Source organism: Ceratotherium simum, chromosome 7 (genome assembly GCF_057802395.1).
Source record: "Ceratotherium simum simum isolate JZ-2026a chromosome 7, ASM5780239v1, whole genome shotgun sequence".
In the NCBI taxonomy this organism is placed as follows: domain Eukaryota; kingdom Metazoa; phylum Chordata; class Mammalia; order Perissodactyla; family Rhinocerotidae; genus Ceratotherium; species Ceratotherium simum.
In genome coordinates this window covers 61,456,959-61,482,789 of record NC_141906.1, presented here as the reverse complement: position 1 = coordinate 61,482,789, position 25,831 = coordinate 61,456,959, and the positions used below count along the sequence as shown (strand labels likewise).

Genomic DNA, 25,831 nt, shown 5'->3' with positions numbered 1-25,831 from the left:
CTTTCAGTCTTCCCACTTCAGTACTATCAAGAGCTTAGGTAAGAAAGTTGGTCAAATGATTAATAATCACCTCCAGAGTTTTTGGTTAATACCCGTGTCCTCAACTCCTACCTGCCTCTTCTCTCCCAGTATGACTTTATAATCAGGTAGCACATTCTGTTTTGAAGAGCAGAATGTACTGCCGTAATGTGATAAAACCATGCTAATCTGATATGTATCTAGATTTAAGAACTCTACATTTTTAGCTACCTGAAAACTAACTTCATGTATAACTAACTGAGTTTTTGGAACCATGTTTTAATTCAGGGAAATGCATCTGCATTGATCCCAACTAGGTAAAAATAATAATTTTTTCATGGCTAAGACATGTTCTTAAGTTTAATTACAATCAAAAGAACTACATATTACGCCATCCAAAATTTACAATGTTTATTTTTATTAACAAAAGTTTAACAACATGTTGTGTTCTAAAGGTATATATTAAATACTCATAAAGAAAGTTACCGTATGGACAAGGTTGCTTTTTGTGTTCAGGAATGATAGGTTTCTTCCTCAGAAAATTATCCAGGCTTGGGCCGTGTCTGCCAAGAGGGTCATCAGGGGGCATGAATCTGTCATGGTTATAACACAAAACTGTACCTTAGTAGGAGGTTGATAACTGAATTCTAAAGACAGACTGTAAAGATTTATTTACTCTAAGGTATTTTTTTGAACTTTTAATCCAAGTATTTTGATTCAACATTTACAGGATTACAAAAATCAGTACACAAAGTTTTCTTTTCTTAATGAAAACAAAATTAAAATGTTTCAAGCTGAACTTTTATTTGTTTTAATTCAATAAGTTTTGAGACTAGTATGTTCTAATGAATTCTTCCTTCCTCTCAGTCTTGGGATCTCGTAAGGACCTGAGAAAACGATCACAAGGATGTTTTGGGAGAACTTCATCAACATCACTCTTGTGAAGAGTGAGGAGCAGCTGAGGAAGGGAAGGGAGAGGCAGCAGAAAGTAACGGGAAGACTGAAACTAATCCAGCAGCCATTATGCGCCAGATGCTGTGCACACATCATTTCATTTTATCCAAAGATTAATCCCTTGAAGTATTAGCTCCACTTTATAGATTAATACATTTTTCTAATTAGGCTTAGATGAATTAAGTTTTTTTATCTAAGTTCACATGGCAAAGTCAAGATTCAACTATGTCTAACTCCATAGTCCAATCTCTTCCCATTATACTAAGGTACTTCTCGGCCAAGTAGAAGAAATCATAAGGAAATAAACTTATTATTTTGGATGTCCAATGGAAGTAAGAATTCATGGCATGGTAATGAGAAGAAGTTATGATTGAGGAGTTCTAATACTAGTTATGTCACTATTTGAACTAGAAATAAATCAAGTATTCACCCATAAAATGTGAATAATGTATGAACTCTTAAGGGAGTGTCAATATGGATGAATAATAACAGCAATTATAGTGTTTGATATTATTATAAAAACAATATGGCAACATTAAAAGTTTAAAAATAGAAGACAAAGTCACTTAGTCCTATAATCTTAATACAATTATTTTCCACTTACGTGTTACATTTTAGTCATTTTCCTGTATGCATACATCATTTTACAAACACAAATATAATTTTATGCTCTGTCTTTTTAACATAAATATTTTTCCATGTTTCCTAATAGCCTTCATAATCATAATTCTGAACAGCTGAATAATATTCCACTGGGAGATGTATCACAATTTAATTGACTTCTCTATTATAACATTAGTTGCTTTTGAATTCTTGCAATTATAAATTATACAGAAATGAACATATGTGTATAACTCTTCTCATTCCAAGAAATGAGACTATTGGCTTGAGAGGGTATACATATTTTGAAGGCTTCCGCTAAACCATACCAGACTGTATATCAGTTTCATTACATCATTAATAATATAAGGCATATGCAAAAACATTTTTGTGAATTAAATGGGTGAAAAAATAGACTCTGTAGATTTAGTTTGCATTTTTGATTATCAACAGGTGAACTTTTTCCACATATTTGTAAATACATTTATTTCTTAAGAGATATGCTTCTTCATGTCATTTGTCCATTTATCAACTTACTTAATCATGACTAAAGTCCTATGTTGGTAGAACATTAAAAAAAATCATGTATTTAAAAAATCATATATTTAAGTAAGCTATCAATGCTCTAAGTAGATTCTGAAAGGCAGGGTTCTGGGGGTCAAGAGTTCAAAATCTGCTTTCTCTGAAGGCGCAGATTCTCCCTCTGTCACTTATTACAGGTTACTCAGAGTCTTAGACAACTTGCTCTGTTAATGACTTACAGGGAAGGGCAGGAGCCTGTCACTCACACAATGACTCTGCAGTTTTCCTGGCTCCCACTGAGGATTAATGGGGAAATCAGTTGTTGGAAGAAACTTGTCTTAGGTCTGTCAGTGGCAAAAAGAGAGGGCTTCTGGGGCAGCTGCCAAGATGGTTATATTTCCAGGGAAGCAGTATTAAGGGAGAGTAGATGGTTTTACTTACTTGTCATTGACAAATGAATACATCAATAATCGCTCGTCTATGAACTTCTTCCATTCTGGTTTTTCATTAGCCAAATCCCTGTAGTTATCATTGGACACAATGATACCGTCCGACTCGAAAGCCAGCTTCACGATGAACCTGTCGTCGTAGCACACCACGCGCCTCCCCTGGACTCGCCGGGACGGTGTGAACACCAGAATTTTCTCCTTCTCCAGTTTACGCAGAATTTCTTGATCTGCAAGAATAATCAGGCTAGAATTTCAGGAATAAATACCTACGCAACATATACAGCAACTTCATACAATGTGAGCTTTTATAACACTTACTGGATATATGTAATGATTTAATTAAGGATTACGATTTACAGTTTGTAGATGTAGTAAATTTGTAACTCCCAATACTTTTCCTTCAGGATTTTCAATAATAAAGCCTTTAAAAATAGCCAAAAAAGTGAACTTAAAAAACAGAGTTGAAAGCTTTAAAGACCTTTAAAAGTTTTAAAAACTTTAAAAGCATAAAACTTAAACATGACTGAGCACATTCTGATTTTCATTACAAGAAGTTTTTGCTCCAGAGGTGGAGCCACCAGCACTAGCACTGTGAGCACAGCTTCTCACCCATTCTCAGCACAGTGCCATTCTAACAAAGCTCATCACCAAGGATGTGATGGTGGGGGAGTTTGAAAAGAAGTAGTAGAAGCAGTCGAGGTAGCAAAGGGCAGACGGTCCAAAGAGAAAGGAGGCAGTGAGGGCAGAACTGTTGCTGTGGATATGGCCACTGTGTGTTCTGTGTACTCGCCCATGAAACACGTGGTCACAAATGCCAGCATTCTGGTGCGGCTGGACTGAGTGAATGAGAGATGAGAAGTGACTATGTGGGGAAAACAGCCATACAGAGAAAAAGGATAGGTAGAGGAATGCTCATTTTGTCTGTAGTTAGCATCTTCTTACAGCACTTTGTAACTCTACTGACTTGTGTTGTGGTTTTAAAAAAATGGTGCTCGAGTTCCTATTTTGACTAATGATGAAAATTCTCTCTCAACCATCCCTTCTTCCTACTTTCGCTCCTCTACTTCCTGTCTTCCCACCATTGTAAATTCTGGCACCAAGTGCCAGGTATAAGCTGACAGATATCATGATTAAAAAAACACAGGCTCACTACTTCTCAGTGCAGTTTCTCAATGCAGTTCCTAATTTTTCTTAAATCTCTCTCTTCAGTGGACAGTTGCTACATGCCTACTCTATGGTACGTACTGTACCAGTGTCAGTGGCCACCAATATTAAGAATGACCTCTCCTCAAGGAGGTCTCAGTTACTGGGTTGGACAAACACGTAAACTAGGTTGTGAGTGCCACACAGAAGTGTGAGCAGGGTACAGGGAAGCGAGAATGGAAGGGCAATATGGGTCAGCCTGCTCTAACACTGGCGTCTAGACTGCACGACGTTCCTGACGGATGCGTTCATACAGAACAGAGCTTTGGTTCAGAAAAGCAGCAGACTAGAAGTGGAAGAAACGTGGGTGTCAGCATCAGCAAATCACAGAGAAACCTCAGCTTCTGTCCCTGTCTATGTAAGCTATCACAGTCTTCCTGGGCCTGTCTCTTCCTGTCCTCCAGTGCAGCTGGGAGGCTCTGAGGAGTCCACGAGTTACCACATGGAAAAGCACCTGGCACAGGGCCTGGGAAGCTCTCCGTAAATACTGTGTTCTTCCATGGAATCTTGTTTAAGATTTATGTAATTGTTGACCTCTTAAAAATCACAGAAAGCCAACACAAAATCAAAAGCCCAGTCTCAACTATAGGATTTGTCACATTGTGCTCATTTTGTGTGTTCCCCCGATAAACATTTTGAGGGGAGGTGCCCTCCCCACAATTTATCTTTGTGTCATCAGCACGCAGCACAGGAAGCACATCAGTAGATGCTCAACAAATGTCTGTGGAACGAGCCACTGATAGATGTACATTCTTAGGTCTTCCAGTTTATTCCTGTGTTCATGAATAATCCATGACACTATTTGTGGGACTGTTTACTCATAGATGATATGTGTGGATCATCAGCGAAGGGATTGGAGGAACAAGTGTGGAGGCCTACACGCATCATCATCTCGCTTAGTTTGCATTTCTCTAACAGCTAATGAGTTTAAAAGGACACTAATTGGGGTGATAACTAATAAATGATAATTAGTTGGGATACATAATCCTAACTTAAATAAATATGGGTTCAGAACAGCTAGTAAGGTAACTAAATCCCTAGTTCCTAGCACAGTACTGGATATACGGTTTAGTGCTTGCTTTTTAAATATTTGTTAAATCAATGGAAGACTGGCAAAAGCGCTAGTCTGAATCTATTATCTGAGAACTTTAAAATATTTCTTATCAAGTTTCTCTTTTGGTACAGTAAAAACATACTGGACTCTTCAGTTTACCTGGTATTATCTGGTTGAGGGTTTTGGTCAAGAGAATTCTTACCCTAGGGGAGAAAACACCTAACAACCTCTGACAACAGTAACCTGTACATTGACGTGTTCCAGAGACCAGGCACGCTGGGACTCTCAAAATTAAACCCAACCACGCCTCACACCAGGTATTATCTTTTCCCTTCTTCTTGATCCCATATTGCTTTTACGCTGAAGCAGCTTTCCAGTTATTTATATGTTTAGATATTTTTTCTTTTTCAGTTTATTTTTCTCCCTGATTATTAAAGTATCATGTTCCCTGTACAAAATTAGGAAAGTAAGAAAAAGTACTAAGAAGTAGGGAGAAATAAGATCTTATAAATCCATGACCTAGAGGGAATTACTGTTAATATTTTGGTATATTTCCTTCTAGTCATTTTCTGTGTACTGTTTTCTTTCCATTGTTGATGTGTGTGTGTGTGTGTGTATACACATATGTATATGTGTGTATACACACACAAACAATAATAAAACCTGCCTTTTATGTAAAAAAGCACTTCCTCAGATCACTAAGGATCTAAATATTCTAAGACATATTCTATCATATCGATATATACTAATTTATTGAGCCATTCTTCTAATGAATGTATGGTTTGTTTCCATTTCTTTTCTATTATGAGTAATACTGTGCTGAACGTCTTTGTGGTCATAAATCTTTCCTGTACCTCTGCTTATCTTCTGGGGAATTATTCCTAGAAGGGGAACTAGTAGGTGTGAGTATTAACATTGTAAGATCAAACTATTTTCCAGAAAGGCTGTAACCATTTATGTTTCCACAGCAGTGTAGGAGGAACCCCCTCAGGGCATTGAGTACTATCACTTTTTTAATCTCTGCTAATTTGATGGGTGAAAAATAACAATTGTTTAAAAGTGCATTTCTTTAATTACTAACGAGGTTGAACGGTTTTTTCTCTTGTTTGGCACCTGCATTCTCCTGTGAGCTGTCTGTTCCTACCATGTCACCATTTATACACTGGGTAGAGCTTTGTGCTTGTTTTATCAATGTGCATGACCTCTTTATATGTTAAGGACATGGATTCTTTGTTTATTTGTTGTATTTTTTTCTTAGGCAAATAAAAAAATTTCTCATTTTTAAGAAAGTTTTCCAAACTACAGAAGTTTAAATTTTGATGCTATTAAATCTATCTTTTCCGGGCCGGCCCTGTGGCTTAGCGGTTAAGTGCACGCACTCCGCTGCTGGCGGCCCGGGTTCGGATCCCGGGCGCGCACTGACGCACCGCTTCTCCGGCCATGCTGAGGCCGCGTCCCACATACAGCAACTAGAAGGATGTGCAGCTATGACATACAACTCATCCTATCTACTGGGGCTTTGGGGGGAAAAAAATAAATAAAATCTTAAAAAAAAAAAAAATCTATCTTTTCCTTCATAATTTCTTCTAAAAATTTTAAATTTAGAAAGGTCTTCTCCAGCCATTCAAAGACTATTTATAGTCTCTAATGGTTTGATTCTGACAATTAATTCTTCAGCCATCTGGAATTTATTGTTATATGGCAAAAGATAATGATCTAAATATGTATACTTTCCCCAAAGAGTTATCCACTGTCTTGGCACCACTGGTTGCATTATGTCCACCTCTCCCATTTTACAGTTTATATAGGCTAGGGTCTGATTCCACCGTAACGTGCTTATCTATTCTCATGCTAGTTTCATGATTTAATGATTATAGACAAAAATAAAGTCTTAAAATAATCTTCTCCTCAGGTACATGGTAGGTGGTCTCTCCATTTGTTTTTGATTTGCAAAGTGCTATAGTTTCTTCACACAGATCCCTCAGTTTTTGTGAATTTTGGAGATGGAGAGAAGGGTGAGAATGGTTGGATGCTGACTGAGAATCACTTCACTTGAGCAAAATGCTCAGCAACAATAATTAACAGTTACAGAGGACATCTTTGCCTGAAACTCCTACATTTAAAAATTACAAAAAATGCAAAATACAGATACTTTATTGGGATCAAGTCATTTCCTTCTACTTGACACCAGATAGCATACCCCCAGGGTCTCACAGGTCTTTTTTTTGTGTGTGTGAGAAAGATCAGCCCTGTGCTAACATCTGCCAATTCTCCTCTCTTTTTGCTGAGGAAGACTGGCCCTGGGCTGAGATCCACGCCCATCTTCCTCCACTTTATATGGGACGCCACCACAGCATGGCTTGACAAGCGGTGCGTCGGTGCACGCCCGGGATCCGAACAGATGAACCCTGGGCTGCGGCAGCAGAGCGCAGACTTAACCACTTGCGCCACTGGGCCAGCCCCCTCACAGGTCTTTTTTGATCTGCAGTCACTAAAATTCAATTGTCACCTAGTCTAATTTCATACAGCAGATGAGAAAATTGGGGCACAAAGAGGTGCAGTGGGTTGCTCCAAGTCATACGGCTAGCAAATGGCAAAGCCAGAATTTGAATCTAGGTCTCCTGACTCCAAGCATGTCTCTAAAGGTCATAATTTTACAAAGTTTGAAGTAAAAAGTTTCCAAATTAAAAAAAAAAGCAACTGGCTTATGTAGCAAGGATTACTGTTTAATTAACATAATCAGATAGTTAAACCCAAAAATAACTTTAATATTCCACCCGAGAGAATGTGGCAGTCTACAGACTGAGTAAACAGAAGCAGATTAACATTATTCTGCGAAATACCTGACTGTGCCAGATACCTGCATAGGTATAGATGGAAGCTAAGAACAGAGAGCTAACAGGGCTTACCTGTAATGAGAGCATCAGGGCGGGATTGCTCTTTTCTCCAAGCAGGAACAAAAACTGTAATATCTTTGTGGCCTCTTTCCAAAAACCAATCCACGGCCAATTTTATTCCTCGGCAGGAAAATACTTCTTTGTTTCCATGGCTGAAAGATTATTTTAGAACACATAACACACCACAAAAGCTAAATTCAACTTAATTAATTCAAGTTTATAAACCGAAATGATCACATAATTACAACAGTAATAGGAGATTTCAAATTTAAGATGGAGTTGTATAGGTTAGAGAAACATTAAGATAACCTAGGAGTTGAAAATGTCAGAAAAAAACTTTAAAATTAGGATAATTACTGTGTGGAGAATAAAGGAAAGTGAGTTTTCAAATGTAAAGTTGTAAAGGTTAACTAGTCAGAAAGATACAAGCTCTTTTTGATCAGGATAGGGAAGAAAGGAAGGGGCCTAAGCCACAGCAAGAATAATTTCAAATTATTCTATAAAGTCAAATGTAAAAAAAAAAGTCACACACAAAAAAATCTGTAAAAACAGTGGAATGGCATACTTAACAGTTTCTAAAAACTTTTCCTTCTCAAGAGTTATGTGTATATTTCAATCCAATGATGAAGTAATGCACAAAACTGATCAGATGACCAATGTAAAACTACATACACACGTGCACTAAAAGGAAAAACATGTTCACAATGCTTAATCTCATACAAGAAACACTTTCCATGTCCTTCAGTGAAAAGACACCTGGTTTCTGTTTAACAATATTGTGTTGGACAAGGATTAATGATGACAAAAGAGCATTCAAAATTGGATTAGCGGTCTTAATGCCTAAAAGAAAATACTCAACGAAAAGTGTAGTCATTCAATAAATATTTATCTAGTTCCAGGCTCTGCTTGTGCACTTTAACCTAATAATTCAAAACAACACTTATTCTAACGTCTTTAAAGAAACAGTCTCCTACTTTGAACGCAATAATTACGTTCTTTTTTACAGTTTGAGCTCTAAAGGCTCCATTTCTCATCTGTAATGGAGAGATATTCTTTACTTCCTGGGGCTAAGGAGGGCTGAATGAAATAGGCTAAGTAAACGTTTTGTTAATTTTTAGCACAAAACATGAGGTATATTAATATATTGTTCTAGTGGTCCCCTGGAAGCACTAGAACCATCTAAATATAGATAATCATTTTAAGGACAAAACAGAAATAGACCAGCTTGCTTTGTTGATACTGAAGGCTACAAATGAAAACCACAGAGACTGTTTATATTCCATGGATCCATTCTAATGGTCCGGGGCAAGATTAGAGGTGAAATCAGATGCACTGGAAGTTTCAGAGAAAGGGATAAGGGAAAGGGGAGTTTGAGGTCACATTTTCTAGGTAAGAAAGCCTACCCAATAGCTTCACCAATGCCCCAGCAAATCATACAAAGTGATGTCAGGTTTCATGGAGAATACTGAAATTTAATCAGTCTTCTGAAAAACCAAAGAAACTGATGATATCATCTCTTGAGAGAATACATATATGCCAACTATTCTTAAATACAAAAACTCAACTTGCTAAAACCTAACTATATTTTTATTTTGCGTGAATGCTTTGAAATCTAAGTGTATTATGCTTTGCTAGTCATTAATGACATTTGGTCTACTGAGACTTGAGCACTTAACTGCTTCTGGCTCTAAAGAGAGGACTGCATAAGCATTTTCTTCCTGGTGACTTCATTTGGTAAGGGCAACTGTTACATTTTACTGTAGGAACAGAAGATTCCATCTTCTCTTTAAAGAACTTTCATAAAATGTGTGTAAACAGCAAACCATTTACAACCATGGGACAAAGATTCTATGGATGCTAAAACAGGATATTGTACCATGTAATACTGACAATAAAGGCTGTTCTCATTATTTTCCCCTTTCCCTCCGCCCCACAACCCCCCACTCCCAAGGCAGGAAAGAAACCTCACAGGGAGAAAACAAGCTAGAGGATGAAAGGTGCCCCACTGTGAATGGTAAACAGAAACATAGAAAGAGCCTCGCTTTCTGAGCAGATGGACCCACATCTATCTCTGATCTTATTATTTGAGAAGATATAACCCCCCCAATTAGTTTAAGAAACTATAGTCAAGGGTTCTGTTATTTGCAGTTAAACACATCCTTAACTGCTACATTAGTCATACCATAAATCAAAAGAAAACTGATAAATCTATTAATACCAGAAAAAAATATATTTTAAGCCAAAAACATTATTAGGGATAAAAAAGTTATTACATAATAGTAAAAGGGTAACAACTCACAGGAAAGCTACAATAATTGTAAACTTAGTCTTCATATGAGTAATGCAAAAGATCACAGGATTACTAGAAGAAATGAACAAGTTATACTAATTGACAGATGAAGCAGAAAATATTTAGTAAGAATATAGATGACTGGAACAATCAGTTACAAGTTTGATCTAATGGACATACACAAAACCCTGTACAAAATTAGAGAAGAGAAAATCTTTTCAAGCACACATGGAAGATTTATAAAATTGGCTGTGTACTAGGCCACAGAACAGATTTCAAAAGACATCAGGAATTTGTATCATACAGACAACATTCTTTGACAATATGTTACTATACTGAAGATATAAGGTTCTAGTTCAAAAATTAGTGTTGTTATAAATCAGAAAACCAATTTAAATTTTTAATTTAAAAAATGATCCCATTTGTCATAGTAACAAAATTCAACAAATCTACAGAAAAAAAGATATGCAAAAGCTTTATACAGAAAACAAAAATTGAAAACCTGTATTAAAGGTCATTAGAAAAGACCTAAGTGAAAGGAACCATGTACCATTTTCATAGTTGGTAACACTCAATTTATGAAGACAGCAATTCTCAAATTAATCTATAAGCGCACTGCAATTCCAACACAAATCCTCAAAGGTTGTTTTATGGAGCTTGAGAAGCTGATCCTAAGACTAATATGGAAAAACAAAAAGCCAAGAATAGTTAAGCAATTTTGAAGAACAAAAGAGCAGGGACGTCCCTACAAGCTATCAATACTTAGTAACTAACATTACAGAACTTCAGTCAGCGTTATATTGGTACAGGCAAAGATTAAAAAATAGAAAATAGGTAACAGAAAAGTGAGCCTAAGGTGATACACACACACACACACACACACACACACTCACACACTTCAGTATAAATGATAAAAGTGTCATTAAAAATCAATGAAGAGGGCCGGCCCCGTGGCTTGGTGGTTGAGTGAGCGCGCTCCACTGCTGGCGACCCGGGTTCGGATCCCGGGTGCGCACCGACGCGCTGCTTCTCCGGCCATGCTGGGGCCGCGTCCCACATACAGCAACTAGAAGGATGTGCAGCTATGACACACAACTATCTACTGGGGCTTTGGGGGGAAAAAATAAATAAATAAAATCTTTAAAAAAAAAAAAAAAATCAATGAAGAAAAGATGGACCATTTAACAAATGGTACTAGGGCAATTGGTTATTTCTATGTAAAAAAACTGTATTTTTATTTCATACCATACACAAAACCAAATTGTAGACAGATCAAAGATTTAAATATGAAAAGAAATATTGTAAAACTTTTAGAAGAAACTATAGGAGACATTCATATCAGGATGGGAAAAGACTTCTTAAAGACACGCAACCACATGCTGTCAAGGGAAACACTGACACATTTGAGCACACAGAACTTCTGTATACAAAAGGTCCCACAAACAAAATAAAAATGCCATAGACTGGGAGAAGGTATTGCAACATACAGGACCAACCAGAAGGCTGGGCCTCAGAACACATAAAGTATTCCTATACATCGAGAAGGGTAACCAGTTATTTTTTTTTTTTTAAGGCAAATGATATGAACAGTGAACTCACAGAAGAGGAAACCCAAATGACCAACAAACATATGAAGAGATGCTCAGTAGTGAAGAAATGCAAATTAAAGCCAAAATGAGACACCACTTCACACTCACCAAATTGGAAAAAATAAAGTCTGCAAACACCAGATGTTGCCAAGGATGTGTGAAAGTAGGAACTCATACATTACAGGTGGGAGTGTGAATTGGTATAACTACTCAGGAGAGCAACTTGGCAACACTTTATGAAGTCGAAGGCGTGCCTTCTCTAAAACATAGTAATTCCACATCCAGGTATAGTAAAACCCCACTGGTAACTTGAAATCAGCTTTACTGCAATTAGCAGTTGGCTGTCATCCTTGGCGCAGCCTTCGCACTCACATGGGGGCAGGCTAATGTCTCATCTTGCACAGGGGGAGGGAAATGTGTGGAGGCAAGTGGGGATGTGTGGGGTGGGTCCCTGAGTCTCCAGTAGTTTCCCAGCCAATCTTCTGATCAGGCCAAAGAAATGAATGCTAACTAGGAAATCCTTGGAATGGCTCCTGTTGTATTAGAAGTACCCGTCAGCTACCAAGGCCCAGAATCATCCCCAGCAATATTAAAGCCTGAGCAGACAACTACCAGGTGGCTCTAAACTGCAGCTGGGACTTCCACAGACAAGGAGACGTTGTGGGAGATTGACCTGCATCTAACCTTAGAAGCATGTTGAAGGATGTGACTAATCATATGTGCTGGATGCAATATAAGGGCAACTGTAGGAGGTTCTGATCAAGAATTATACAAACAGAGTAAGCCTGATAAAAAATTGCGAAAAATTGGATGTGAGAGTGAGCGCAATGTAGCTACTGGTGCAAATTAACTATCTGTTGAGTGTTTACTAAAAAAGTAGGATGATGTTTAAGAACTGTAGCTTTAATTCCATATAAATAGAGAAGAAAATTCATTATAGTTCTGTAGCCACTTACAGGCTATATTTGCATGTATTCAGGGTTTTTCCTTCTCAGTAATAAAAATAGCTAATTTTATATTTATGAATTAGTATGTTCCTTTGGGTCTCGATTCCTTTTTTATTTCAGCAGTTTGGCAGTTAAGATGGTATACCTCAAGTGAGTCCTTCTGCTGTGAATGTGCTGGAAGATTTGTGGCCACCTTTGATTAGGTAAGAGACCCAGAACGTTTGCTAAAAAGTGTTCCTTTGTCTACTTTGGCTCAGTGTGATTGGGTTCCCAAGGAAAATTCTAAACCTTCACTGCAAATTTTGAGTTCCTATTGGGCAAAATGGGTAATACAGCCTCAAAAGTCACATGTGATTCACCATTGGCTTTGATGGTAGAAAAATACAAGAAGCCTGCCAGTAGGTCTCTTTCTTAAAAGGCTTATTTGACTCTATCACGTTCGGAATAGGCATACTTACAAAAATCCTGCTTTACAATGGCCAGAGGAAGGCTCATTTGAAACTGACAAGTGGGTATATTTACAGAGATTTTTAGAAAAACTCTATTTAAAATACAGGGATTATTGGTATCTCTGGATCTCAGGAATTAAATGAAGGAATGAACTAGACAGCCATAAAGAATGAATTAAGAAACTGAAGGAAGAGATTAAGAAACTGAAAGCCCCTTTATCTTTCTTTAGGTTCTCAACCCTTCCCTGCTGTCGCTCCTTCTGCTCCCTCTACTCCCTTTCACCCTTCTTTGCCTCAATCTGGGACCTAGAAGAAGGAGATGGTGATTTCTTGGATGGAAGGTTCCCCATGGCTTTAGGATCTGGGGATAAGTCTCCTTTGGAAGAAGGAGAATTGCCAGCCTTGTCGAATGCTCAGAGTCCACCTCCAAGACTCCCTCTACACTCAACATACAAAACGTACAAAACGTAGCTGGGGAAGCAGAAATGATTAAGAGGAAGGAAGAAGGAGTCTGAGAATTTGGATAAGAGACTGTCCTAGAATTAAGGCATCAGGTTGGCAAATGGTTGCCTGGAAAACCTGGAAGGAAAGGAGAAACAAAAGGAGTCAGGCTACTAAACAGCAAGAGACTGAAACTATAGTGCCACACAAACCAATTTACTTTTCATCTCAATGTGAGGAAAATCAGCCCTATTCCTTTGGAGCTCCAGGGACTCGAATGCCTTTTAGAAGTTATTCAGGACTGCTGGGTGATCACATGTGGTAAGAATATAAATGCCCTTTTTCCCAGCTGATATTATCTATCTTAAGAGTTATTTTCCAGCGCTCTGGAAGGATCTGCAAAAACGTGCCAAGGTGCTCTACAGCATGTTTTCAGTCCACAGCCCGGTGCCTGAAGACGGAGACTGGTGGCTGCATGACTGTTGCCTCTAGATGACTCTGCTTGACAAATGGAACAGGCATGATGGGGCAAAAGATGACCCCTCACCAGGAGGCCTCAGGCACCTCCTCCACCCACTCAGGCTGCTCCTCATGCCTGGGACATCCACTGCGAGACACTGCTGACGGCAGTCTTTGACAACGTTCTGTAAGAGGTGACTTGGGAGAAGCTGCAGTGCTGTGACTGGATGTGGCCCCTACCGATTTTCATCAGTGACCCGCTGAGGCATTTTCTAAATTAAGGGGGATGGATTCAGGGGCAGATCAGAATAGACCCTTAATCCTCTCCACTTTTTTTGTGGTAGCCTTGTTGCTAGAATTCAAGCACAAGTAAGAGAAAAGGTATTTGGATGGCAAGGATAGATAGTTTCTTAGGTACTGGCAACAGCAATCCAGTTTTGGGGAAAAATGGAGAAAGGTGAAGACAAAAACAAACCACGCGGTGTTACCTGCCCAGTTGAAATTACTCGTGAAGGGAGCAAACCCTTTTCTGGGACTACCAACGAACAGGACAGGACTCCCTAATGAAAAGTCAGTGTGTCACTATTGTTGGAGGATGGGACACTGGGAAAACGAGTGCTGAAAGAGACTGAGGAGGATGCGAGGGTGCAACCTGGGAAGCTAGACTACCTCCATCGGGAGACTCTGCCTCCCGGGAAATCAGACAGGAAATAACTGGAAAATGGTGCAAAATAATGAGCAAAATTTACATAGGGGAACCTCAGAGCTGGGCTTGGGAAAACCTTATATCCGGTTTCTTTCTCCTGCCTTAACCTTTTCTTGTCCTTTCTTGTGGATGCTGGAGCCATGCATTCTGCAATTTCTGCTGACTTTTCCCATTTCACCCAGACCCAGAAAAACATACAAGTTGTGGGTATCTCTGGACAACCTTCTACCTGTTCTTTCTCCTCTGAGGGTCCTGAGCAAATATGTCCTCTGTTAGAGGAAGATGCCTCTCTCTTGTCTCTAAATGCTGTTAATCTGTTGGGAAGAGACCTGCTGTATAAACTAAGGGCTACCATATTCTGTACTCCAGGTAGAGTACTTTTGAAGCTCCTGGGAGACAAGGCACCTGAGTTAGTGAATATGTGCTTATCTCTACTGACAGCAAGTATGTGCTGGGGGTCTGCCATGCTATGGGCTAAATTTTGAAGAAGAGAAGCTTTCTATCATCACTAGCAACTAATATACCACATGGGAAACTAACTGCTGACTTATTAGAGTCATTGCAACTTCCCCAACAGAGTTCTATAAATCATTGTAGGGCTTATACCAGACAATAAGATGAAATTAACTTGCAGACCAAGCTGTGAAAAGGGCTACTAAGTTTGGAGTTGGGCAAGTGAAGCCTCATTATTTCTATCCTGGGACTCCTACTCATAGTTTCAGACATATGCAACTCCCTATGAACTAGAAATTGGAAACCAAGGGGAGCTAAAACAAACACAGATTATCTTGACAAACATATTCTTCATAAGACTTTGCCTATCATAACTTTTCATTACTCCATAAATTCACTTTGTCTCATATCTAATGGGATTATCTTTAATTTATTCATATATACCACCGTACCAAATTTGAAAAGCACATAAATTCTACTTTTCTGTCTTCAACAGATGGACAATTCCATAAGCAGTCAAGATAATATGATGTTTGCTATATCTTATAACAATACTATACATACTTCTCACTGAAGAGTTGAAGTACACTTGCTTATTAATGTGCCATTAAATTAGTCGCCTATGATAGTTAATAGATTATAAAAGTGTATCTTGTAGAGAAGAAGATGCAGAGAAGAATTCAGGGAACCACATATTTTAACGCAGTTTGCCTCAATATGGGACCTAGAAAACCAGGACAATGGGCCAACCGTTCCATCTGCCATATCTAGGAAAAATAATTTCATATATTACACTTTCTTAAGTTATATATATACATATCATTAACTAGGTTAACCACAGGATAGGAAGAGTTATTTTAGAATTATAACTGTTATCTTGCAGTGGTAGACATAAGGAGTAGTTGAAAACACACAGAGAAACCTAAAATGGGAATGAAGGCATCTATTAAAGGGGACGGCCACTTTTTAATTCTTTCGATGGAACTGAGAAAAAAAAAAAAAATAAAGGAGAACAAAGAGTCTCTTTTCAATTATCTTTTTATTTACTCAAATTTGATTTTGCTATAGTTTGAGTATTTGCTTGGAATTAACATATTACTTACAAGGCTTGTAAAGAGCCTTGGAAATCATAGGTGATTTTTATTTTCTTATTTTCTAAAATTTATGTAATAAGTATATGATTTATATGATCAAAGAAAAGCTATTCTTAAAAAGTCTTTCCATAACTCGTCTAAAATCTAATTATAAAAATTATACCTACAACGGCATGTTTAGTACTAACAATAAATTAGCACTATTAATTACTAGAATAGTATTAGTACTACGACTACTAATACTAGTACTACTACTAAACAAAGATGGCTCTTCATAAGTGGGCCAACACAGTGAAAACAACACTGTCTTTGGAATTAGACATGAGTTGAAGTATTTTCTTTACCACTTTTCTGTGTGAGTGACCTTGGGCAAGTTACTTATTCTGAACCTTAATTTTCTCCCATTTAAAATAGAGATAATCTCACCTCCTTTACAGGGTAATAAGAACTGAACATGGTAATGCCCATAAAGCACCTGGCAGAGTGCCTGGCACACAGAAGGCTTCAACAAACACTAGTTCCTTTACTTTCTCATGTTCCTTTAGAACTAATTTTTAGAAAACGGAAAAAAGCTTGCTTTGGAACGAAAATGAAACCAATAAAATAAATCTTTAATGGCCTTAATCTCACCATTGATAGTAAACTGTGATTTTTAGAGGAATATGTTTGATATGTGGAGATCACTAAACAGTTTTAGTTTTTAAAAGAAACCAAAAAGAGATCAAGGTAATCAGGGACTCCAAAAGAATTGATTACTCTCCTATAAGCTTCTATATATCATCTTTTACTTAAATTAAAAACTCGACCTATAAGCTTGCTATACCTTCCACTGGATGAGTCAAGTATGATTATAAAACTTCTACGACTTTACTGGGTCACTACACCAAGGCACTTATGATGATAAGGACACCAAGTTAGCAGGGTTTGTCTGTAAAGTGCCTACAATGAAAAATATGAGTAAAATGTATCCTTCTACACTAGAAACCACTGAATCTTTAGTACCAAAGTCCTTCAAGTTTACATATAGTTAGCTTAATTATATTACAGGAAGTCAGGGTGCACTGGATGTTAATTAGAGAATAATAATAATATAATAATAAATATTTATTGAACACTAAATTATTAATACACCCAGGTGCTCAGCAAATATTTGATGACTTGATTTTATTTTTTTTCCTCAATTTTTAGGCCTGATTATATATAAACCATGTTGGACATATGAAAATAGATTTTAAAGAACTTTTTTTAACAAAATGGCTTTAAGACCTTCTTCACTAACATATTTTTCAATGTCTAATGATCGTTAAAAAGAAATCCTCTTACATCTATCCTATGTTTCTTAAGCAGGGAGAAAAGACTGCAGCTGGATATCATTTTCTTTTCTTTTTTTTTTTTTTAATTTTATTTATTTATTTATTTATTTATTTCCCACAAAGCCCCAGTAGATAGTTGTATGTCATAGCTGCATGTCCTTCTAGTTGCTGTACGTGGGACGCGGCCTCAGCATGGCCGGAGAAGCGGTGCATCGGTGTGTGCCCAGGATCCGAACCTGGGCCGCCAGCAGTGGAGCGCGAGCACTTAACCACCAAGCCAGGGGGCCGGCCCTGGATATCATTTTCAATATGGAAATAAGAGAGTATCTTACTTCCTATCATTGTAGTCTACTTCAAGTTCATACCGTGTTTGAGAACCTATAATTAATTCCATGTGCTGACTCACGGGCATTTAGAATTTTTTTTATACTGAAGCATCACAATGATTGGTTGACCGATGCCTATTTTCTCACCCTTGTAGCTAGTCAACTTTATTTTCTCTGATCTCTTTTCCAATAAACCAAGATCACCTTGAAGCTAAACCTAGTTGTCAGGATGCTAAATACTGAACATACCACCAGAAAACTAAATCCATGCTCCCTTGTTAGAGATCATTTAATCAGTGTTTATCAAGTTATATTCCAAACAGAAATTCCACAGTGTGGCTCAGAGGCCCTTCGAGGGAGCAGGGAAGAGAATTTCTAAGTGAGAAACACAGCCCTACCTAAACTCCCCGATTCAAACAGAACTCTGCTTTTGTTTGTTTTAAATACTGGGCTTCCATGCAAGGTTTCACAGAATGGTACTGCTTTAAAGGAAAAGTCTGAAAAATTGCCGATTTAGGACAATGAATATTCAATACCAAAATTACAATGGAAGTCTTAATATGAAATAGTTTAATATTACCCTCTAGTTGGTTATGGACATAACAGCAGCGTCGCCAAGTGAGTGAGTTTTGAAAATACGAAAGGGTGGAGCCGGCCTGGTGGCGCAAGCGGTTGGGTGTGCGCACTCCGCTGCAGCGGCCCGGGGTTTGCTGGTTCAGATCCCGGGCGCGCACCGACGCACTGCTTTGGCAAGCCATGCTGTGGCGGCGTCCCATATAAAGTGGAGGAGGATGGGCACGGATGTTAGCCCAGGGCCGCCTTCCTCGGCAAAAAAAGAGGAGGATTGGCGGATGTTAGCACAGGGCTGATCTCCTCACACACACACAAAAAATACGAAAGGGTAAGGAAGAAGGGCAACAGAAAGATTTTCTTGACCTTATAAGATCCATAACATGAAGCCAAAATTAATAACAGGAAGCACATCTAGCTAATCTGGATCCAAGTGGGTCATTAGTCTGAAGATGCTGAAGAGAACATCTCTGTTAAGTAGATGTAAAATGTCTTCAATGTTAACAAAAGTAGAAAACATAGACTCTAATCACTTTTTCCTATTTCTTATAATTGGGTAACTTTTCTCATTTCTTATAATTGGTAACACTAGTTAAGTGATCTGTAATTAACTTTATTCACATATAAAAGGATTACTTATGTTGTTTCCTAGGTTAGGGTTTAAATAAGCACATTTGGGATAAAAGGAAAGTTTATTGACCATTAGTCTATTAAAATTCACGATTGATGTCAACTAGAATTATGTACTTAGAGTTATAAAGAGATGCAGTGGAATATAACTAATATTTGTTTTTGGAAGACTCTGTACTGATGTAATTAAACAACAGAAAAAACTAGTTCTGATTCTTTTCATAGTCTCTAAGGATTTTCTTTTAAACAATAAGAGAAATGGGACACCCACAACTAACCTGTAAGTAATACCTTTGAGACTCACCTAGAGGGAAATTAAGCTGCCTTTTAATTAATGTTAAGCCCCTACTAAGCGGGGTCTAAAAAATAGTCCACTGAGAGGCTATCTAATATAATATGAACCACATGTATAATTTTAAATGACCTAGTATTGCACATTTAAAAAAGTAAAAAGCAGTTGAAATTAATTTTAGTAATATATTTCATTTAACTCAATGTATCAAAAATTATCATTTTAACACCTAATCAGCATAATAGTTATGGATATATTTCACTTATTTTGTACTAAATTTTCAAAATCTGGTACGTATTTTACATTTACAGAATGTCTCAATTTGGAGTAGACGCATTTCAAGACCTTAATACCACATGTGGCTAGTCGTCACTGTATTGGACCACGCAGGCCCACTGCACATAATTTTGATAAACTTTTGTCGAGGGACCAAAAACAAATTTGAATAAACTTTGGCAATTTGTAGTCCCTCCTGCAGTCTAAACCAAACACTTGGACTAGGCATCTAGGAGGATTTTATTAACTATAAGTCAGTGCTGTACTTAAATAGCAAACAGGCAACAGAAAAGCAAACCCACCAAACAACTGTAGGTAAATTTGGAGGCTAGGCAAGATGGCCTTCAATATTCAAACTGACACTGAAAAGAGCTCTCAAGTTCATAAAAATTCACCAACCAGAGCAGATACATGAAAGGCTTTGTGCGTGTGTGTGTGTGTGTGTGTGTGTGTGTGTGTGTGTGTTTTGGTGAGGAAAATTACCCCTGAGCTAACATCCAATGCCAATCCTCCTCTTTTTGCTGAGGAAGATTGGCCCTGGGCTAACATCTGTGCCCATCTTCCTCTACTTTTTGATATATGGGACGCCTGCCACAGCATGGCTTGATAAGTGGTGTATAAGTCCATGCCCGGGATCCAAACCTGCGAACCTTGGGCCACCCAAGCAGAGTGCGCAAACTTACCCACTATGCCACCAGGCTGGCCCTGGCTTTGTGCTTTTTAAAAGATTAATCAGAAGATTAAATCCTATTTATACAGACTGCCAAACTCTGCTTGTATTTTACAAATATATGGGCTTAGCCCACTGTTCTTGGTAAAGGAAAGTTATCACAAGTTATACATTTCTCTGTCCATATTCTGATTCTAAAATCTATATCTGATTTCTGTTGAAACTTTAAGAAAATGACTTCCACGATTCACCTGGACTGCTTTTCTACAACCCAGTTAATACTCAGATTTGTACTAACATCAGCTGGTTTCTAACACAAAGCTTTTTTGGAGGTGGGGTAAATTGTCAAGTAAATAGTTGCTTTATTTCTCCATTCTCTGCCATTTGATTGGTATGCAAAAGCAATGATATTCTTCACCTTTTTTCCAGGAGTTTTTCACAATTTAACCTGTGCATATATTTTCAAATATAAGTAGGTCTCCTTGTCTCCAATCTTAGTGTTCCAATTCTCTAAATTTCTCTATAGCGATCTTTCTTAAAGGCAAATTGATATGCCATTTTTCCCTTGTTTAGGTTCTTTTGGTGCTTCCCTATCTCTAAGAGAGAGGAGATACAAGCATGGATCCTATTGGCTAAAAGTGGTCCAACTGAGATTATTAGCAAAGAAAATATTTATCCTAATGCTCTGCACACACATGCACCAATAAGGCCTACCTACCAGTCAGGAGATTTGATCTAAACCCAGAAACCTAGGTTCACTGAACAAGACAGAGGACTTGCAATGATGGGGGAGGGCAGAGAGGGTTATTTCAATAGTTTGTTCACATCAAAAAGACAAGACTGGTATGCTTAACTTTCATTCCACTCAACAGAATTTGTGCTACAGCATGATGTAGAGGTAGCAATGAGGCTCTGGGGTTTTTTCTTGTTCGCCACTCTTATTTTATATAATATTTGGTAGAAGCTCAAGTAGAATATAGAGATACAGTTAATTTTAACCAAGTTAGGCGATTAGGTCATGGAAGCATATTGAAGAAATCAAGGACTTTTATGAATCAAAGGGGTCTGACACCCAACTTGTACTCCCATCCCCAATGGTCACAAGATTGTACTTTGTTAATATCACGACAAGTCATCTGAACCTAAAATGACAGGTAAATTAAAAGAGCACTGGATTAGTTTATGGAAAAGTATGGATTTAAACTACTGGATACATGTGGATAGAGACTAATTCTATACTCCACTGCTGAACTACCTCAAGTTTAATGAAATCACAGACTTTGAAGAGTGTAAAGCTACTTGAAGGAAATAAAAATCCCAGTATCATAAGAATTTCATTTCAGAAATATGATAAATATTATATCTTCTTTCTTTCTGTGTCTATATCTGGAGTGTATATTTCATGGTATATCTATATTATCAAGTATCTACCCTATTAAGGAAAGAGGTCTATTTGCTAAATGACCAATTTGCTAAATTACTGAGAGGCTTTTTAAAGAGTGAAAATTAACTGCACCTTTTTGTCAGGATTTGTTAGTCCAGCTCCACTAAATATAAATGTCATTCTTTTCATATTTGACAAACCAAGCACGTTTTGAACATTTAATATTTTATATGCAAAAGTCTAGGGCTTTCTCTAAACTAGGATTCCCCTCTTTTCTATTTTTGCATACTTATATCCTCTTTGCTCCTATACCTAGCAATGAAATAGCTGTCACACATTAGGCTAGACTAAGTTCCAGGTATTTGTCTGTCAATTTCTGGTGAATTGCTCGTTCAATAAACTTACCCAGAGCTTTTATCAATGGGGCACATTTTAAAAAGGATATTAGTGAGGGGCCGGCCCCGTGGCTTAGTGGTTAAGTGCACGCGCTCTGCTATTGGTGGCCCGGGTTCGGATCCCGGGCGCACACCGACGCACTGCTCATGGGGCCATGCTGAGGCGGCGTTCCACATACAGCAACTAGAAGGATGTGCAACTATAACATACAACTATCTACTGGGGCTTTGGGGAAGAAAAGGAGGAGGATTGGCAATAGATGTTAGCTCAGGGCCAGTCTTCCTCAGCAAAAAGAGGAGGATTGGCATGGATGTTAGCTCAGGACTGATCTTCCTCACAAAAAAAAAAAAAAAAAGGATATTAGTGAGCTGAAAGTATAAGCATGCTCCCCCTAAGGCAACAAAGGATCCCACAATTTGGGGACTTATGCTATATAGTCTGGTTACATGGCTTGTCCTTGGGCAATTTTGGAGTTACCCAGATCTAACAGCCCAAGTCTCCTTTATGAAACTGTAGAAATCATCACTGAAAACCAATGATGACATAAACTTAACGTAAAAATTAAAACATACCCATAGGTGGCCGGCCCAGTGGCGCAAGCAGTTAAGTGCGCGTGCTCTGCTGCAGCGGCCCAGGGTTCGCCGGTTCAGATCCCGGGCACGCAACGATTCACCGCGTGGAAAGCCATGCTGTGGCGGCATCCCATGTAAAGTGGAGGAAGATGGGCACGGATGTTAGCCCAGGGCCAGTCTTCCTCAGCCAAAAAAAAAGGAGGACTGGCAGATGTTAGTTAGCACAGGGCTGATCTTCCTCACACACACACACAAAAATACCCATAGGTCATAAGACTAAGGCGGACTGCAAAATTGCTATGTTTGTTAAACATTGAATAAAACACCTGGGACAACTAAGTTTTCATTACATTAGTTACTATATTCCAGCTCTTTAATGTAGTAATAACTGTAAGTTACTGAGCAACTATTACGCGCCAGGCACTTGGTATTATCTTTAATTCTAACAACAAGGCTGCAAGTTAAGAATCCCCCTTTATACAATTTTGAAAACTGAGGATAGAGAGTTTAAACAATTTACTCAGAATCACAAAGGTAGTATGTAGAGAATTCAATTTTTTAAAAAAATCTATTTTGGTAATTTTAATAAAAATGCTTTGCTTTTTAATTTACATCTAAAGAATCATTTATATCAGTTCCACGGCTAGCATTTAAATGACACTAAAATATATTCATCTTATATAGAGAATATATCTGCTTGAGAGATCAGAAAGGAAATAAAATAGTACTCTAAACTCACCCCCACATTTACTTATTATAATTTATTATTATATGTATAAATTTATTATATAAGTTTGCTAAACTTATCATGAGTAGGAAATTAATTTCAAAAGTAAAAGTATGTTGTATTTTATGCAACATGAAATGGGTGAAATCTCTGCATTTTTGTTAAATTAAGATTTTGGATCTGAAGTAGATATGCATTTTTAAAGACTGCTACTTCATGTGGATCTTATAAATGGCAGAATGTAAAAGTATACTGTGAATTTTCATGAGTTCTGGTACTTTCAAAGTTATGGACATGGTACAATTTTTATTGTGACTGACAGTATAATGCTGCTATAATAAAAATTTCCTGTCAACTTGTTCTCTCCTGAAATGCCTGAAGCACTTCAGTTTAAGCGTCAGATTAAAATATATGATGGAGAGAAGAACTGGATCTGCATTGTCCCATCTTTATAGCAAGGGAAACAAGATGGTGCCAAAACAGTGTAGGGGTGGAAGTGTGTTTTCATAATTATATAAGAATAGATTGTTTGAAATGCCTTAATTATGCCATTTATTTTTCCTGTGGATAATTCTTACCATGTGGGATGAGTATAGATTTTTGTGTAAATTTCCAGTTATCCAAGTGCTTTTCATTTGCATTGGGAACTAGGTTCCAGTCATGTGAGCTGATGTGAGGCTGACCCAGCCATAACATCATTCCTCTAAATGATATCCACTTAAGAATTCATGTCTATGGGCTCCAGGTTTTATAAATCTCATGCTGTTTTTCCCCTCCAGGGTCTGTTTCTGCCTATCCAAAAGTGTCTTTACTCCACTGCCAAATTCTCCACTTGTGCCTTTCTTGTTTCCTCCTTCAGAACTTTGCTTCAAAAATAAAACTCATTTTATTGTCTCCTCCTCTCCTGTGGAAACTCTTTCCCCGTCCTCTTAGCTTATATAGTTTCATTGTTAAAAACAAAATTAAACAAAATCCTGCCACAACTCTTCTTCCTCCTCTTTCTTCCCTTCCTCTGTCAACTTTCTAAAATAAGAGTCTAGATCTATTCCTTCATTTCTTAACATCCTGCAACTGGGCTTCTATCTTTAATAGCATATGGCATTCTTGAAGACAATGGGCTTCCTGGCTGTCAAGTCCTCTGATCTTTTTCAGTACAACCCACAGGATATTCTCTCCTTAAAGCTCCTTCTTTGCGTTTGATGGCATTTGTATGTCTCTCGGTTTTTCAAGCACTATGGTTGTTTCTAACACTACTGTTTTTCACACTACTCTTTCCCTGGATCGTCACTTCCTTCTACCTCTCGACCTGTAGATACTCAACACTTTTCGTGCTAAATGGTTCTCAACACTGGCTACGCATCAGAAATACCTCGGCACTTTAAAAAAATATAGTCATTTGGGTTCTACCATAGCCCCCTTGCATCAGATTCTCCAAGAGCAGAGCCCTGGAAGATGTATTTTTAGGAACCCCTCTGGTGACTTTGGCACATGGCTATGGTTGTAGGTGTTCCTCCAGGACCTGCTAACTTCCCTCATACCTCTCTCCCTTAGTGAAATCATGGTGTTGTGGCCTTACATATTATCATTCTACTAAAGGTAACTGTTCACTAGTTCTGGATTATTATAAGAAAAAAAATCATTCTGTGGCCAAGTCGGGAAAAGATTAAACAACAGAGAGATTATTTTACTGAAGGGCTTCTCAAGGCCACATGTACACTTCATACCCCCATGACATTCAACCCTCTCTTTACTCCATTAGAAAGGGTCGTCTGTATCCAAATTGATCTTCTACCTCCTATAATCCACTTTAATCCCACTGCCAGATTATCAGTGTAAGGCACAGCTCTACTCTTGATATTCCCCTTCTCAAAAATCTTCAATTACCTTTGAATTAGAGCCAAGTTTAAATTCTCTAGTTTGGCATTCAGGGCCTTGTAAGATCTGGCATGAACCTTTTCAACTTGTTTTTTATTTTTCATTATACGATGAAAGTGTATAGACTTTGAAGTGAGACATATTTGGGTTTGAGTTATGTTTTACCTTGGGCAAGTAATTTAAATCCTGAAAGTCTCATTTGCTTTTATTTATTTATTTTTTGTGAGGAAGATCAGCCCTGAGCTAACATCTGATGCCAATCCTCCTCTTTTTGCTGAGAAAGATCAGCCCTGGGCTAACATCCGTGCCCATCTTCCTCTACTTTATATGGGATGCTGCCACAGCATGGCTTGACAAGCAGTGCGTCGGTGCATGCCTGGGATCCGAACCTGTGAACCTCAGGCTGCTGCAGCGGAGCGTGCGCACTTAACCACTATGCCACTGGCCCGGCCCGTCATTTGCTTTTAAATGAAAGAAAGATAATACTGCTTCCACCTGAAAAGGTTATTTTGAGGATTACAAGTTGGTCCTTCTCATACTCGATTGCTATCACCCATTAAAAACAGTGGTTTTCCAGTTTCAGTATGCATCATGATTAGCAGGGGTAATTGTTACGGAAGGAGAGGCCTGGGCTACACCTTGATCTGGACTTGGTAAGTCTGTGTGTGGACTTGG

General features: G+C 38.0%; 1 protein-coding gene across 5 annotated transcripts in view; it reads right to left on the bottom strand.

The window, feature by feature from the left end:
- Positions 1 to 25,831, bottom strand: part of ZC3H12C (zinc finger CCCH-type containing 12C) — a 68,228-nt gene that overhangs the window by 7,478 nt on the left and 34,919 nt on the right. For all 5 annotated transcript variants that reach the window (XM_087433672.1, XM_087433670.1, XM_087433673.1 and 2 more), the window contains 3 exons: positions 7,710 to 7,849; positions 2,536 to 2,770; positions 505 to 611 (listed from right to left, as the gene is read on the bottom strand). In XM_087433672.1, the coding sequence (XP_087289798.1) occupies positions 505 to 611; positions 2,536 to 2,770; positions 7,710 to 7,849 (482 nt within the window). The remainder of the gene's footprint in view (positions 1 to 504; positions 612 to 2,535; positions 2,771 to 7,709; positions 7,850 to 25,831) is intronic.